Raw genomic sequence first — 15,966 nt, forward strand, 5'->3', positions numbered from 1 at the left:
CCCAAAAGTGTTTCTGTTTTATCAAAACAAGGGTATTATCTTCAACTGGATCAACATTTTCTTGTGATAAACTTGTTAGGGCATTTTTACCTTCTGTTCAAAGCCATTCGTTCTGATACAGTGTTGTTGAAGTACTTTGACATCTTTCATAAATAAAAATTCATTACTTCTTAGTCCTATGTTCTAGTTGCTTACACAGATATCCTTAGCTAACTTAAAGTTGGTATCATAACCCTATTGTAAATACAAACTTCTACACATGAGTAAATACCCAGATTAACCTTTTCCAGACACCACTTGTAGATTTTAAAGCAGCAGTGACATTCCAAAGCAGTTAAGCACATGCAGTGACTTGTTATTGGGTCTTTGTCACTGACTGTGTTGTTCTTTCTACCCGTGCTGAAATTAGATATTAACCATCTTCTCTCTCAGCACCTCAGCACCACATCTTGTACCACCAGTGTGTGTCACAAAGTGAGCTTGGGGCAGCTGGGAGCTTGTGCCTCAGACTCTGGAAACCTTGGCAAGCACATCTTTGGGAGTGAAAAGCTGTATTGTATTTCTTGGCAAAGAAATTTCAGTGCAAAGAATGTATTTCTTGTATTCTTAAATACACCTGCAAAGGCTTTGTGGGAACAAATGTGTGTGCTGTTAAATGTGTGTGCTGATTTCAGAGTTATAGTTCCCTGTCTTCCAGAAATCACATTTCACTATAACAGAAAGAGCTTACTCTATGTGTATCAGTGTGCTCAGTCAACCTTCTTGTTCAGTATTTAGGTCCCTTTCTCTAAAATCCTTCCCAAACTCTTGAGTTACTGCAACAAAACTCCAGCAAGGTAATTCTGATACTTTCAAACATATTTTTTCAAAAATGGTATGTATAGTTTAAATACAAACTCTGACTTTGGTACTCCTCTTGACCTCCCAGCTGCAGGATCCTCCTTCTCCCAGTGCCTTGGAGACCTCCAGATACTCAGTTCCTCCCTTACTTCAGTGCTAGTGATGTGCACAAGCCTGCCTAAAACTGTTAACATCTTACAGGGTGGGCATTTTACCCCACTTAGGCAAGAAGCTGAAGTGGACCAGGTCTAGCTGAAACTATAAGAGGAATGTGCAGAAATTTACCCAAACTGAGCTTCAGCCACCATTCTAGGGTTAATATGTTTGTGAATGTTTTGAGGTGTCTGTCAGAAAGGAAGGACCAGGCATGATTCCTCCTTCTAAATGCTATATTTGAAAGACTGAACTTATTAATTCCTCATGAAAAATCAAACTTGCAAGCTATAATTTCTGCTGCTGATTTCTACTTGAGGTGGAGCATTAGTTATGTATTTGAGAGTATGCCTTCTGCAGACATGGTATTAGAGACTTAAGCTCTTTATTTACTGTATCTGGAAGCCTTGGTAAGCCAAGACTTCTACAGTATTTCACATTTTATTTTTCTGAGCCACAGCTTAGGATCAGGTGGCAGTTAAGTCACTTAAGGTTATTTAAATGCATCTAAAATGTTGCTTAATAATTCAGAACCAGTTTGCTCTGTTTAGAGTATTAAGATTTTTTAAATCCTTTTAATTAACCAATTTCAACAGCAGTTTAAATAAACAGAAACAAAAAATCTCCCTTGAAAGTGCAGAAAATAAATTTAACTCAAATTGCATGTCAATTTAAATCAGATATAATTAGGATTTCAGTAAATTTAGGGCCAGGCAATTCATAGTTTTGGGAGTATATGGGAATAGAATAATGGTAAGTATTCCTCCAAACCCAAATGTGATTTTTCATTCCTGTGCTTTGGCAAGATTAATCCTCTTTGATGCTCACAGTGGTGAAAATAATGCCACAGGATAGTAAGTTTAGCTGCAGCACTTGCTGTGGAGTCCTCTGAGCAGGGAATTGCCCTCTGTTGTTCTCAGACAGGTGATGTTGGAGCATAGTCCTTATTTTGTTAGGCCAAGTAGTTTGACAATTTTGTGTATGAGTTCTGGCAGCTATTCTTTATAAGGATTATTCTGAATTTCACCATGTGCAAACTACTGCCTTCAGATAACTTGCTTTTAAACTTACTAGGTCATGTTTAAACTCTCTAAATAGTTAATGAAAGAATGAAATGTCCAGGACCATCTTTGACTTTTAACATTCTTCCCCCTAGTCATGATCTTGATAGAAAAATGGAAGAAAGATGTTATTGCAATAAAGGATTTGTGCAGTGTCACAGCTACACCCTATAGTATTTTTAGGAATTTCATGTAAATCAGGCAAGTGGCTTGAATATCTGTTTTATAGCAAAGAAGGATTTCAGATGAATGAAATTTTTTTTCTGATAGGTTCAAAAAATTTTGAGAATTACATGTGATACCTGTAATTTTTCCAGTCATTTCCTACTACACCAAGTAGTAGTCATCTCTTTTAATTCACATAATTTAAATTTTTCTGGTCAGTGATATCATGTGCTTATCCTAATCTAGTTTACACAAGGCCACAGCCACCTACAAAGGTAGATGTCCCTCCTCCTAGCATTTACAGCTTTCCTTAAGTCAATACTACCTGCCCTTGTCTTTCCTCTCCTTTCAAGATCTGTTGTTATTTTATTTATTCAAGCAGTTAGGTTTGGTTTAGTTAAGACACTGAGAAGTTGCCTAAGCAAATTGGCCATTCCAGACTGGCATATTCCCATGCCTCTTTTGAAGCCTGGTTTCTGCCATTCTTCCTGATGACTTGTAACAGTGGAGGAATTGGAAAGATTAACCTCGAGTGCAAGAGGAAAGGACACTGAAGCATTTGTAACTCCCAGATTTTCCTGCTTTTAACAAGTTTGTTGGTCACAAAGAACAGTATCACAGTCTTTTGGTCAGCACCTAGAAAAGGGAGTAGGTAACATTCTTACTCTGATGAAGTCAGTCACAGCACCTGAGAGAACTTTGAGTTTATTTTGCTTCTTGAAACGTGATGTTTACTTTTGTGGAAATGCAATTTCCATATAGGTAGTAAAAAATTCTGTAAATATTACAGAAAGATTTTTCACCATGTTTTCTTCCAAGAAAGACAGACTTGATGTGTTTTTTTCAGACCCAGTGTCTTTACATAAGTGACTAATCCAAAGCAAAGGATTAAAGCCCTTCATGTATCAAGTCGCTGAAAGGAGATCTCATCTCACAGATGTAAGAAAAGAAGTAGAATTACGTTCTGTAGATCAATATAGTTTGTGATCTCTCACAGCAACTCTATTTAAGTACAGGGAATGTTTAACCAGTTTCAGGAAATAGGTGTGCATTTCAGATGAGCTCTTTTACTCGGGCTCACTAGGGTGAGCAAGCATTCACCGGCGCTGAATGCTCACGCGGAGCTCTCCGTGAATCATCCTCATTAGTTAGCCCAGTGACTAATGCCAACCATGGGATTAATGTATTCCACCCAAGAGCCCTTCAGTGCACATCCCTCGCACCCAAAGTGCTCTTTTATTCAGCACTGCCCCATTTTACAAAACATTTATTTCAGGGGAGGCACGTTTTTGTTCGCAGGAAGATGCCTTAGTTAAGCTGTAGAGCTTTGCTCTTGCATATGATCTTATCCAGCAAAAACTGTGGCTAAGATATTTTGTACTTTTTCTCCAGAATTCATGTTTAATATCCATTTTGTGGACTTTTTTTGACCCGTGCAGGAAGAAAATGAAATTATAAAATACCAATGGAGAGCCTTTGTACTGGTATGATACTAAGACTGCTGTGTCTGGTTACCAGAAAATTTAATGATCTCCTGCTGTTTTGGTAATTGCATAAGTAATGCATCAGACTAAATCACCAAAGCAGTCCTAGGCACTCTCTTTATTCCATTTGCCTATCTACCAATCACAATGTTATACTGTAGATATCATTGTGATATCTGAACATCTTAATCCTTTGAACTGGTGATAAAAATCCTTTTGGATTGTTCTTTCATGCAATTATAATTAAGTGCACATGAATCCAATCCTGGGTCGTTCTTCTGTGAGTGGCTGTGTTCCCATCCATTCCCCTCTGGGATGTATGCAAAGCAAAGTTCTTACAGTTCATTTGGAGCACAAATAAATGTATTTATATGTTTTCCAACTTTCAGAGGATGTGGCTGTTTGCTTCATTTCAGCTCTTCATCAGTCTCCAGAGTGCAAGCTGTAGTATTTCTGGGGGTGTCAATTTTTTTCTGTGTAGGTAGTGCATTTAAAAATAATTAAATACATTAATAATTGTTAGCTCACTATAAGCACACAGGCAGCAGTGCCCACAAGTAATGAACTGTTTTGCTCCCTGTCACAGCAGAAAGGATGCTTAATATACAAATGCTCTCATCTAAAAGTGCTAATACTTAAACTTTCTCTGCTCAGCAAAGAAAATGAAGGTAAACAGCGTGAGGGAGAAGGCAGTGGAGCTCCTCTTCCTGCAGGTCCTTTGTCAGGGAAAGACAAGGTCCAGGGTTTTCTGTCAGCATCTCTTTTTCTGAGAATCTGCACAGAGAATTCATAAATAAACCAAAGATTTCAAACCAGAAAGGAGGGAGGGAGGAAAGCAGAAAATCTGAGGAGAGCTTTACACCACCTTGCTCCTCCTGGAAGCCTGAAGTCCTCCAGCCTCAGAGCTGTTGCCACTGTGGGACCATTAATGTCCCGGTCAGGACCTGCATGTGACTCCTCCGACTGCCTCCAGCTCCATCTTCTTGTTCTGAAGGCAGCTTGTGTAATACTTCAGCACCATCAGCACCACAACAATAAAAGTCACATTATTCAGAGAGTCTTTTCTTAATTGAGATAACTTTAGTGCTTGCACTTCTGCCAAAATGAAAGAGCAAATCAGTTACATTTGAAAATGAGCTGTTTGAAAGGCTAGAGGGAGATGCAGCCTTTTTATAGCAAATTTTTAAAGTGAGATTAGTTCTTGGAAAGACATGTAAAACAAATGTTCAGTGATGTTGGTAACTGGATGAATTTTGGCTGTATTTTGGGCAAGTACTGATCACTAAACAAAATTTCTGATCCTTGGCTAAAAAGAGGCACAGAACTGCCTCAGAGCTACCCAGGTGTATACAGCCCTTCCCAAGGCCTTTTGTTGGAAAGTAGATAAACTACAGTTATTTATTATTTTCATTACTCACTGTTAAAAAGCTATAGGATTAGGGTAAAAATTCGGTATTTTTAAAAATATAATTAACATTAGGACTTTATTTAGTTTTTATAAAAAGATTCATTTTTGTAGGGTTGCTTAAAAACCCTTTGTTTTTAAGCTTTTACTTTTTAAGTGTTCATTTTGGGGTTTGTTTTTTTTTGTTTGTTTTTGGTTTTGTTTTTTTGTTTTGTTTTTTGTTTGTTTGTTTGGGTTTTTTTTTTTCTTTGCAAACATGAGGTATTTATTCCAGATGAATAATTGGATTTTCATTTGGAACTTTTGAAAAGCACCAGATAGTCCAGGTGCCACTCTATAAATATAGCAACAGTGAGTTTGGGCTCATCCTTGTTGTTTGCACCACCCTGTCATTACGTTTAGTGTTTTAGAAAACAGGGAAGAACACAGTTGCTGTCTTAATTTACTGTCAAGTAAGTCAAGTAGTGCAAGACAGGATAATCAGCCTTCACTGATTAAAATCTATGCAGCTTTTTTTTTTTTTTTTTTAATATAAATTATGTTAAGGCAATGAAAACTTAAGACTCTGTGTCAAGGTTGGCTGCATCTTGGAGCACTGCACGGCTTTCCAAGGGAAAAATGGGAACCATGCTCAAAGAAGAGGATACAGCATCACAATTTTCTGGTTTATTAACAGCTGCTACTTTGCTTAGTAAATGTGTTTTTAAATATGCTTAATCTAAAATATGTTTTTAGAAAACATCTTGAGGAAAATAAGTCAGTGTGATGTGTTGGATTAAAGCTTCATATTTGGATCGAGGCTACAGGTCTTTTACTATGACATATTTTTCCTTGTTTGTGATGGCTTTCTTCAATTCAGATGTAAATTATCTCCAAGTTTATTCAACTGAGCCCAATCTAATTGCATATATTTCTATAAAGTAATTCTACTTTTGTTTGTTGCTCAAGTTGAGCGTATTATCTGTGTAACCCAGAGATATTTCAATAGGTAGAAAGGATTCACTGTATTTGTTTGTGTGTCATTCTGAAAATATAGTTTTTTAAACAGATCTGGTACTTTACCAGGTATGCCTTTAAGTAATTTCTATTGCATTTATACTTTAGGAGGATTAGAAAAGAGAGTAAAAGAACTCTTTGTCCGTTAGATTCATTAAATGTATTCATGCGTGTGTAAGTGGTATAGAGGCTGTGCTGCTCGGGAATCAGATCCTTGTCCTAGGGTGGAGAGAAAGGTGAAGGGTGTGATATTTACTGCTTGTGTAAGTGTCATAATAATTGTGTATTTGATTCTTTATTTTTAAATTACCTTCCTGGGCATTAAGCCAATTTTTTTTGTGTTTAACTTTTCTCCGCAGAGTTAGGGAGGGTAAGGAACCACACCTTGTAAGTGGTAAAAGTACAGCTGCTCAGGATGTGAGCATGTAATGGAACAGATAGGTCAGCAAAGGTGAAGACAGAAATAACTTAAGTGTTATTCTAGAAGGAAAAAGACTTTGCTATAAAAATGTATTAAAATGCTGTTTAAGCTAACATTAGTTTCCATTTTTGGTTGATCTAAAAACCCAATTAATTTACTCAGAATTAAGTGTAAGCAGCTGCTGCATTCTTACAGCAGGACTATAAGAGTTAACATCACTACCTTGTGCCTTGCAGAGTCGTAAATAATTTGAACTTCTAAGTGGCACAGAAGTACTTCAACTAGCTAGTGCTTAGTTGGAATAATCACCACAGAACTCACTTAAACAAATACTTAAATGATAACCTCCCTGGCACCAAACTGACATTGGTTGTGTAACAAAGCTCTTTAAAAGATGAAGCCATAGCTCCAGTGCACTAAAACCTAAGGTCCCATAAAACTGAATCCATAGTTGGAATAAAAGTTTTGTTTATCAGCTTGAACCTGTTTCAGTGAAAGCAGCTCAATGGCAAGATCTAACGTGGCAGAAATAAAGCCCTGTAGCACCTCTGGTCATGTTTCTGGAAGGAACATTCCCTGGAGTGAGGGGAGTGTTCAGGTTTGCACAGAAAGTCGTTTGCCTGAAGATAAAATCTCCTGGGGCACTCTGTGTTCAGGGCTTTGGGACGGCCCTGAATGCACCTGCAGGGTATTGTACAGGGTTCTGGGAGCTTGAATGTCAGTAATCTTTCTGTCACTTGTGTTATACTCTCTGTTTCTGGACATTGAGTCCCTCCTCTGCCACCCTTCTCACTGGATAAACCTGGAGCACTTTACAGTCTCTTTTCAAGGGGTTTTAGTTCATGTTCCATTATAATAGAAAGTATTGGGCATTAGCAAATGCACAAAAGATTTGAAAAATACATTCAGCTGGTTTCACAGTGTGATGCATGAGGTGACTCCTAGAATCTGTGCTTTTGACTTTTAGAAAGTCAGTTATTGTAGGACTTGAAGATACATATTAAAATGTACCTTTAGCATTTGTTAAGGCATTTAACTAATGCTGAAGGTGAATTTTGAACCTTAATCAAGAAAGTATTCATTCTGCCACACAGGGGGAACAGATGAAGTCAGATTCAATATATCAGCATTCTTCAATGGCTTTCTGTGTAATTGCTAACAACATAGAATAAATCTTAAACAAATAAAGGTGTAGGGTTTTGGGACAGTGTAACTTATATCATGTGCAGAGTTGTTTTGGAAAGAGCATCATGAAATGGCATCAGAGCCAAAGGGTGTCAGCTCTCTGGGCTCCAGAATTTATTCTAAAGGTAATGAAACAAGACACGTGGATACACATCTAAAGGCATTCTATACTTTTCATTATGAAATAATGCACATAAATATAAGTGATTGAGATAAATATAAATGAATGAGATTCAGTAGAACACTACACTGATCTTTGCAGGCTACAGCTCTTTCCTTTGATCTCTGTTATAGATCATTCTTTGGTTTCTAATTCTGTTTTAAAATACTGTAAGTTAGGATGCATCTTAGGTCTTTAACTTCATATATTTACAAGAGAAACCATTTCTTTTGCTAGGAGGTGTGTTCACTAATAAGGCTTCTATTCTTCATAGTAAACAACATATTTACAAGCCACAAATAACAAAGTAGAAGCTGCAGAAGGGTTGTGGTGTGATAATTAAGTACAATGGCGACCCATATGAACAGAAAATGCCAAGGAGCTAAAACAAAGCAACAACAGCTTTGTTTGTTGACAGATGTAGGAGCCATATTGTTAGTTAATTGGGTAATGGTGTAAACATTTGCAAACTCTGCTGTCCCTCAGTGAATTAAGCAGCACACTGAAATTATGGTGGAAAGCTGCACAGTCCTTGTGCTGCAGGTACTCCAGAAGGCTCCTAGGACCCTTCTCACTGAGGAAGGAACATCATGTGTTGTTGTTATTTATGGCACTTCAAGTTTGCAAACCTTACACTAGGACATGTATCTTGAATTATGCTCAAGTGAGGAACATGTTTCCATATGGTCACAGCCTGGAAGGTTGTGTTCAATGCCCAAGCATACTTTTGGGATTTTTTTTCCCAAGTGCAAAAGAGACATGTTATGACTTCCCTCCCTTTTCTTGCAAAAAAAAAAAAAATTAAAAAAAAATTAAAAACCCCAACAAAATGGTTGCAGGATTTGAAAATAGAGATGTCTAAATTAATACAGGCTTGTACTGAAAAGAAAGAAAATTGCTTCTCTCAGGTGCCCAATGCCTCAGAAGCTGTGAATTGCACAAACCCCTCTTTACCTCACTCCCTGCTCAGTAACAGACTGTAGCAGAATACCAAAACATTAAAAAATGCTACAAGGTACTTAATTAGCATACTTCTGTAATCACAAACTTAAATGCACTACTTTGGCTGTTTTTTACATAACAGGTTTGCTTTCGTAGATAATAACCTTTCAATAATTCAAGCAGCATCTGTGCAGGAATGCATAATTGGACTGTAGATAATAGGAATCTAAAATTGAGTCTGGTTTTTGTAAATTATTTTTCTCTTCCGACATTTAGCAGTAGCTCACCACTGCAGTTTAAGAAAATATGTTCCTGCTTTGGGAATAAAAATAATGCATCTGTTTGGTTTTTGGGTTTGGTTTGGGCTTTTTAATTATTTCATTTAAAAAAATTATGAAATTGCCGTCAGATGAAATTGCACTGATTTTGATGGTCTTAAGAAGTGATAAGCCTCGAATATTTGTTTAAATAGTGATTTTTCCCTAATTCCCTTATTCAATAAGACAATAGAAATGCAAATATATTTCAAGTTTGCCTGATTTATTTGGGGGAGACAATGAGAAGCAATACTATACAGGATTAGTAAATTAGGCTTTTAAGAAAATTACATGAACATTTCTTATTAATTCATAACATTTCATCTGCTGGACCCTTAATGTTTTCTGAAAACTTTTCCAAAAGCAATGGCATGTTGTGATCATAGATGAAATAAATTTAACTTTGGAAAAAATGCTTATTAGCATGCATCTGCATTTATACCTATGGCATAAGACTAATAAACTATTATTCACAAGCAGACTTCTGATAACTGATGTGCTTACGCAGCAAAATAACCAAAAACAGAATTACCAGGGAAAACAAGTTTAAAAATGGAAGGGAAATATTTCAGAAAATGTTTCATCTTTCTACATGAAGCTTTGCAATATTTGAAGGATGTCACAGCATTGGTTTGTAAACTTGAATGTCAGGGCACTGGGACACTTGTTGTCATTAATTTGTCTATATAAGTAAATATATTGTGTAATAACCACACAATTAAACAGTTTTCTCCCGGCCTGGGGTGATTGAGGTGTCTGGAAAGCATTGAAGTGAGTGGAAGCTGGGTGTTCCACCACAGGACTTGGAGCAAAAAAGGGAGTCAGAAAATTTCCTGTTTAAATGGAGAGATCCTGTTGGGTTGGCTATGCTGCTTGCACCATCAGTTGGACTGAAATTTTGGGATGTCTATCTAGGAGTGCAGTTTTATTTTTCATCTTAGGTTTGTTCTAGTAAACCTTCCAAAAGTTCTTAATTTTGACAAAAAACAGATTAGTGCATAAGTTTATGGTAGAGAACCAGATCTTCTAGGAATTAATGTCAGGGATTCTGTTTTTTTATTATTATGTTCACTGTTAATACAAAATAATACTTGTAACTACAACAACAGAAAGCACAATATGTATTTCTTAATCTGCATCCTGGAAAATAATACCCACTGCTTCAGTCATCACTGATGGAGGGACTCAGAAATCTTCCCAGTAAAAGTCTGCACTGTGAACATAAACAATTCAAAAGTCTACTTACACATATCTTTGTGTTCATGTATTTACAGGTGACCCAGCTGGATCCAAATAAATCATTACTGGAGGTAAAACTGTATCCTCAAGAAACCCTTTTCCTAGAGGCAAAAGAATAGATCAAACAAGATTGTAGGACTAATCATCCTTTGATAAGCCAGAGGCACAGCATCGAGAGGAAGACTTCTCTGAGCACCACCTTGTACTGACATCCAGCTCAATTCCATGTCACAAGTTTTGCCTCTTGCAAGAATCCTGAAAAATTGAAAAAACAAACATAGCTTCTTAAAGTTTCACATACATGAGTATATGTTTCCAACCTCATTTAAATGAGCAGAGGATAAAGTTCTGCTATGAACACTGAACATTATGATTCTGTTGCTCACTTATCATCCAGCTTTTGTTATAATTAATGCACTGTTAAAATGTGAGTGATTGTTAAGTAGAATTTTTACTCCTCAAATGCCCCTTTTTCACCAAGGAATCTTGGACATTTCTGCCTGTACTTTTGACACTAGAATGCTGTATATTTGATATCTCACTGAGCCAGTGCTCTCATATATATGCATTTTATTTCTGTGTTTGAATTTCTACTTTGTCAACTAATTTTAAAAGGCAGAAAAAAAATTAATGGGACATTCTCAGCCATGGAAATTTAACAGTATTATAGTAGAAAGCATATAATTTTTGTTAGTACTTTCTGACTTCTTTGATAAGATGTAAGGTTTTGTTTGGAGAATATAGTTTGACATATATGCGAGATATTTATTTACTGGTTCTGCTTTGGGTCTCAGTTCCAATTCAGTTTAGGAAGTATTTTCCATTACATTGCAGTGTGAAACTGCTTATTGCATGATGTGAATATTTAAATAACATTAGACATGGCCAGTACCAGAAACCTGGTATCTTGCCAACACTTCAGGAATCAGCTGATATTGAATATCAGCTGTTAAAATCCTTTCAAATACCAGATACAAAAGTTCTTTATTTCTCCTTGTGAAAGAAAGGGCAGTTCCCATTCTAGCAGTTTTTCTTCATTCTGGCACTTGCTTGTCTCCTATTACTCTGCTGGTTTAAAGCACCTTGTTTGGTTCCTCAAACAATGGGTATTTTAAGGGGTGGTGTAATAAGAAATCTGCCTTATTGTTGCACACTTTGGACATATTAACAATACATTATTGATCCCATCTCAAATTAAAGAAATCATAGTTCTCTTGTCTGAAATGTATGCACCAGCTACCTGCTACCTGACATGGAAAAATCTAGTACTTTAAATTTCTCAACCATAGAATGAGCATACTGAGGCTAAGACCATAGTGTGCAGTTGATGCCAAACCTGCATCAGAACTGGTTTATTTGGGGTTTTTTTTTCTTTTCTTTTCTTTTTTTTTTTTTTTTTCCTCCTTCCCCTCCCCTCCCCCCTTTTTTTTTTTATTTCTGGGCTTGCAGGATGGTGTGCATTGGCACTACAGGATCATCATCTGCTAAACTAATTTTTTTTCCTTTAAAGCCTGGCACATTGTTTTCCATCTATGTTGATACGTAATTCATAGTGTTTATTGTAGCTGAATGAGTTCTGATTTGAAAATTTTATACTAAGCTAAAACCAGTTGCACACATCTTTTAGTCTTTCTTTTTTTCTTTGGAAGGATGGTGGTATAAAATTAAATGTATGCCTATTATTAAGATGTTAGTGATGCTGATATATTGTTACCTTTACCAAAAATGCAAATTTCTGAGTGGGCAAAGCCTTATTCTACCTTTTATAATTCTGTAATTAGTGAGTGCTACACCAGACACTTTTAGAAGTGAAGTATCTATGACAAACAAAAGGTATACAAGTGTAAGCAAATCCTAATAATTTGCAGTTCACAAATAAAAGAATTCCTAGCCAACAGAATGATAAATGTATGTGTAATGGAAAGCTGAATGCAGACGCTTCATTCTGAACTTTCATTTTCTTACAAAAAAAAAAATTCCACTGCGTTTATTAAATAATAAATTAACATGGGATGCAAACTGGGGTTATGCTGTTTCTACAAACAATCGCAGTAAACATAAAGCAGGATTTTAAAGTGATGCATATCTTTTTTTTTTTCCTTCTAAGTTGGCTTTTGAGGAAAGGAGTTGCTGAAATAGTGCTTCATGAAGCAAAGCAACCTTTCAGCTAATTTGTTTATATTAATCTGTTCTGTTTAACTTCTGTTTGATCTCATCAGGCTGTTTTCTCTCACTCAACTTGATTTCTGTATTTTGACTATATATTCTTTACTTTGATACTAGTTTTATAAAGTTATTAAATGTGGCTTGAATATTTGTTGAACTTGTTGAAGTCAGTGCTCCCAGGGTTGTTTGGCCTTTTTTTTTTCTTCTAAACTCTATTATTTTTCCCTCATTTTGTTCATATTGCAAAATACACTGTCATTATCAAAATGTTCTAGTGATAATTAACTGGAAGTGTTCAAAGTGGTGGCATTACTTCCCTCTGATACAAAGATTTTGAGATCAGTATACAGGGATCATTCTGCCACAAGGTAAACAAGTGTATCACTCTTTAAATAAAACATTAATGATTTTGGTCCTTACATACTTTGGGCCTGATTTCAAGAAGCGACCATGTTGAGTCACACCATCAATATAAACCAATCCCTGTGTAGAAATATTAATATTCTATGCCATCATTTTCTGCTCTCCTGGTATTCACTTCACACGCTCTGCTGGCATGGATAATCCTCTGGTCATTCAAATTTTGTAATTCAGTATTACCCTAGAACTGTAACACCATTGCTACAGAGCACATCCCTGATTCTGCCTTTTTACCTTCAGGTTCTTCACATTAATGGATTACCATTAAGGTGATTAATGCATTAGTTTTAAGTCTTAGGGAATTACTGTTGCTGAAAGGAATCTGTGTGATGTGTCAGCTTCCGTTGCTCGTGGGGTGAAGGTGGGGCAGCCTCTGGCTTTGGGAGAAACTCCTGCCTGTTGACAGTGGTGTTTGAAATCATTATAGAGCCCATGCAGAACACGGTGTTTGCTCTGTACTCTCTACATGTGCACCCTTCAGCTCAGTGGGAGTGCTGAGGATGTTTCTAATGGAGCTGTGTTGGAGGGTTTGTCTATTCTTTTTTATGTAGCAGAAGAGGACTTTGACTTTCATAAACTGTACCTACTCAGTGACATTAGAAACTTAAAATAAATTTTCAATTGCAGCAATATTTCTACTAAACAGTTATATGATTTCACTCCTCTGTATGTGGGGAAAAGTTGAATCACAGTATCCCAGAGTCACAGGACTGAAGTGCTTCATTATCCAGGCCTCATGTCCAGGCTCCCTAAATGATGCATGAGAAGATTTCAGTGCCTTAAAATAACTTCCACAGCAAGCACAAAAGCACATAAGTGGGTGTCTCCACACAAGAAGAGTCACTACCAGGCAGGACCAGAACCTGCTTGGAGCAGTCAGTCAGAAATGCTGAGGATGGAGATGTCTTATGTGTGCCATTCCTCCCTGGGGCAAAGGCTTCCCCTCTGCTGCCCTGCTCCTGAGGCTCTCAGGTGGGGCACCCAGGGAGGCACCAAGACTTTCCACCATTTGACAAAGCAGAGGATCCATTTTTATTTGGAAACAGTGATGGTGGCCTCCTTCAGAGAGTTTTCATTTATTTTAATTCACACTTTGGTTTTTCCAATATTGTGAGGGCCTGAGGAGAGACAAGTTCCTGTGCTGGATATTCCCTAGTCTGCTTCAACACCACCATAGCACAGGTAGTTGGAATGTGTGTGCTGCCCACCAGCAAAGCTGTTTGACTGCCAAAATACAGAATTCCTTTAAGGTCCTTGAGAGGGAAGGTGGAAATCAGTCTTTAGGCTGGCAGCTGTGTGCTTGCCTGGGGCGAGCCAACCCAGCCCTTGACAGTGGATGTTCATTGCTGCCATTGACGTTTTTGGACAGAAGAGCTGACGGTGGAAACTGGATGTTGATTCTGCACCTGAGTTTAATTTTATTATTCTGTTTGTGTAAAAGAGAAGGCAACTGCAGTAGACTTAATTTTTTTTTTTTTTTTCTGGATGAGTCATGAAAGAAAGCAGAAATTACTGTACACAGCATGAGACATTCCCTACCCAAAACTATTTCCCCCACAGATGACAAAGGTGGAGAAATACCAAGTTCAGCACTAAACGTGTCAGGATCCAGCCAGTTTTATACTCTATTTAGTCTGATATAGATGTATACTTCTGCCAGCAGAGCCATCTCTGCCCACACCTTGCACTGGAACAAGGCAAACTAATTAAAAAGAGACCATTTGTTTCCTGGGGCAGTTTTGAGGCTGATGCAGCTCACTGGTGGGAGTCAGTGAAGATGAGAGGAGGAGGAAGGCAAGGCCGCTCCCCCTGACAGCATTGCTGATTTTAGTAGGATGAGATTGATCAGGCTTCTTGAAATACTTTTTTTAAGATATTGTACTACCTTTGAATTTTACATCATTTTGGTTTTAATTTTGATTATATTTTGAACAAATTAAATGCTATAAAGGTTTGGCTGTCTGAAATTTCCTTAAATCTGACAAAGTCAGCAGCCCAGAATTCAGGAAAGCCGGAGAAGGCAGATGAGGGGTCCCTTGAGTGTGTGCAGTGAAGGCAAGGCTCGCTCCAGATCCAACTCTTGGGAGTCACTCCAGACCCAAGCACCCTAAAAGTTTCAAGGGGTTTTAATATCTCATTAGATAGCAGAGAATCCACTCCTTAGCCAGGGCTTTCCTCTGTGGGTTCTTTTGTATAATAAAGACTGCAGCCTTAATATAATTCAATTAAAATGTCACTCAGCTTCTGGTTATAGGAGGAGGCTTCATTAGTTCCTGTGATTACAAAACTACTGGTTAACAGAATTGTTATTTTGTACTTAGTACCCCAGAGTTTCCTTTGCTGTTTTCCAGCTCCATGTTGTCACAGTGTTCCCCAGGATTCCACAGTTCATCGCTGTTCCCTTTCCATCCACTCAACTTGAATGGGTTTGTGTTATTTATTAGCAGCAAAAGCTCACCACTGATCCCTTTCTGCAGGAAGTGGTGTCTGAGTACCTTGAATAACACAGGTTCCCTCACAGATTCCTGAGGACATGGCTGGAATCCTCTCACTGTGAAAATTGCTGCTTTCTGCTTCCAGCTATCAAACCTCAGATAATGTTACTTTTTTTTTTTTTTTTTTTTTTTACTCAAGAAAATATGTTTCCACTGTAGTAAACTCATTACAAATGACTAACTTAGTTGTTTCTATTTTTAACAAAAGGAGTCTTTTACACCATAAAAATATCTTCTGGCAGTTTTCCTGTTTCTGATATTTTTAATAATCCGTTACATCTTTGGTAGTTGTTCCTAGCAGTCTGTCAGTTGTTTAATTCAGGATTTGTCTATTCCAAAGTTAAATTTCCATGGATTTTCTGATTTTCGTTTCCTACTTTGAGTCTGTCTTCCTATTACATCCTTGAATGTGCTGGTTCACATGACCTAGCTGCTTCTTGTGGGCATTCTGTAGTCTTTTTAAGTCAGATACATGTGTACTCTGAGGATCTAAGATAGTGTCTTCAAAAAGTTTTGG

The 15,966-nt window shown here is 37.3% G+C and overlaps 1 protein-coding gene across 1 annotated transcript in view; it reads left to right on the forward strand.

The window, feature by feature from the left end:
• FAF1 (Fas associated factor 1) overlaps window positions 1-13,586 on the forward strand; it is a 154,081-nt gene extending 140,495 nt beyond the window's left edge. The window contains exon 20 of the mRNA XM_002192970.7: window positions 10,404-13,586. Within this exon, the coding sequence (XP_002193006.3) occupies window positions 10,404-10,487 (84 nt within the window). The 3' untranslated portion in view covers window positions 10,488-13,586. The remainder of the gene's footprint in view (window positions 1-10,403) is intronic.
• The last annotated feature ends 2,380 nt before the right edge of the window (window positions 13,587-15,966 follow it).

Source organism: Taeniopygia guttata, chromosome 8, assembly GCF_048771995.1.
Source record: "Taeniopygia guttata chromosome 8, bTaeGut7.mat, whole genome shotgun sequence".
Classification (NCBI taxonomy): Eukaryota; Metazoa; Chordata; class Aves; order Passeriformes; family Estrildidae; genus Taeniopygia; species Taeniopygia guttata.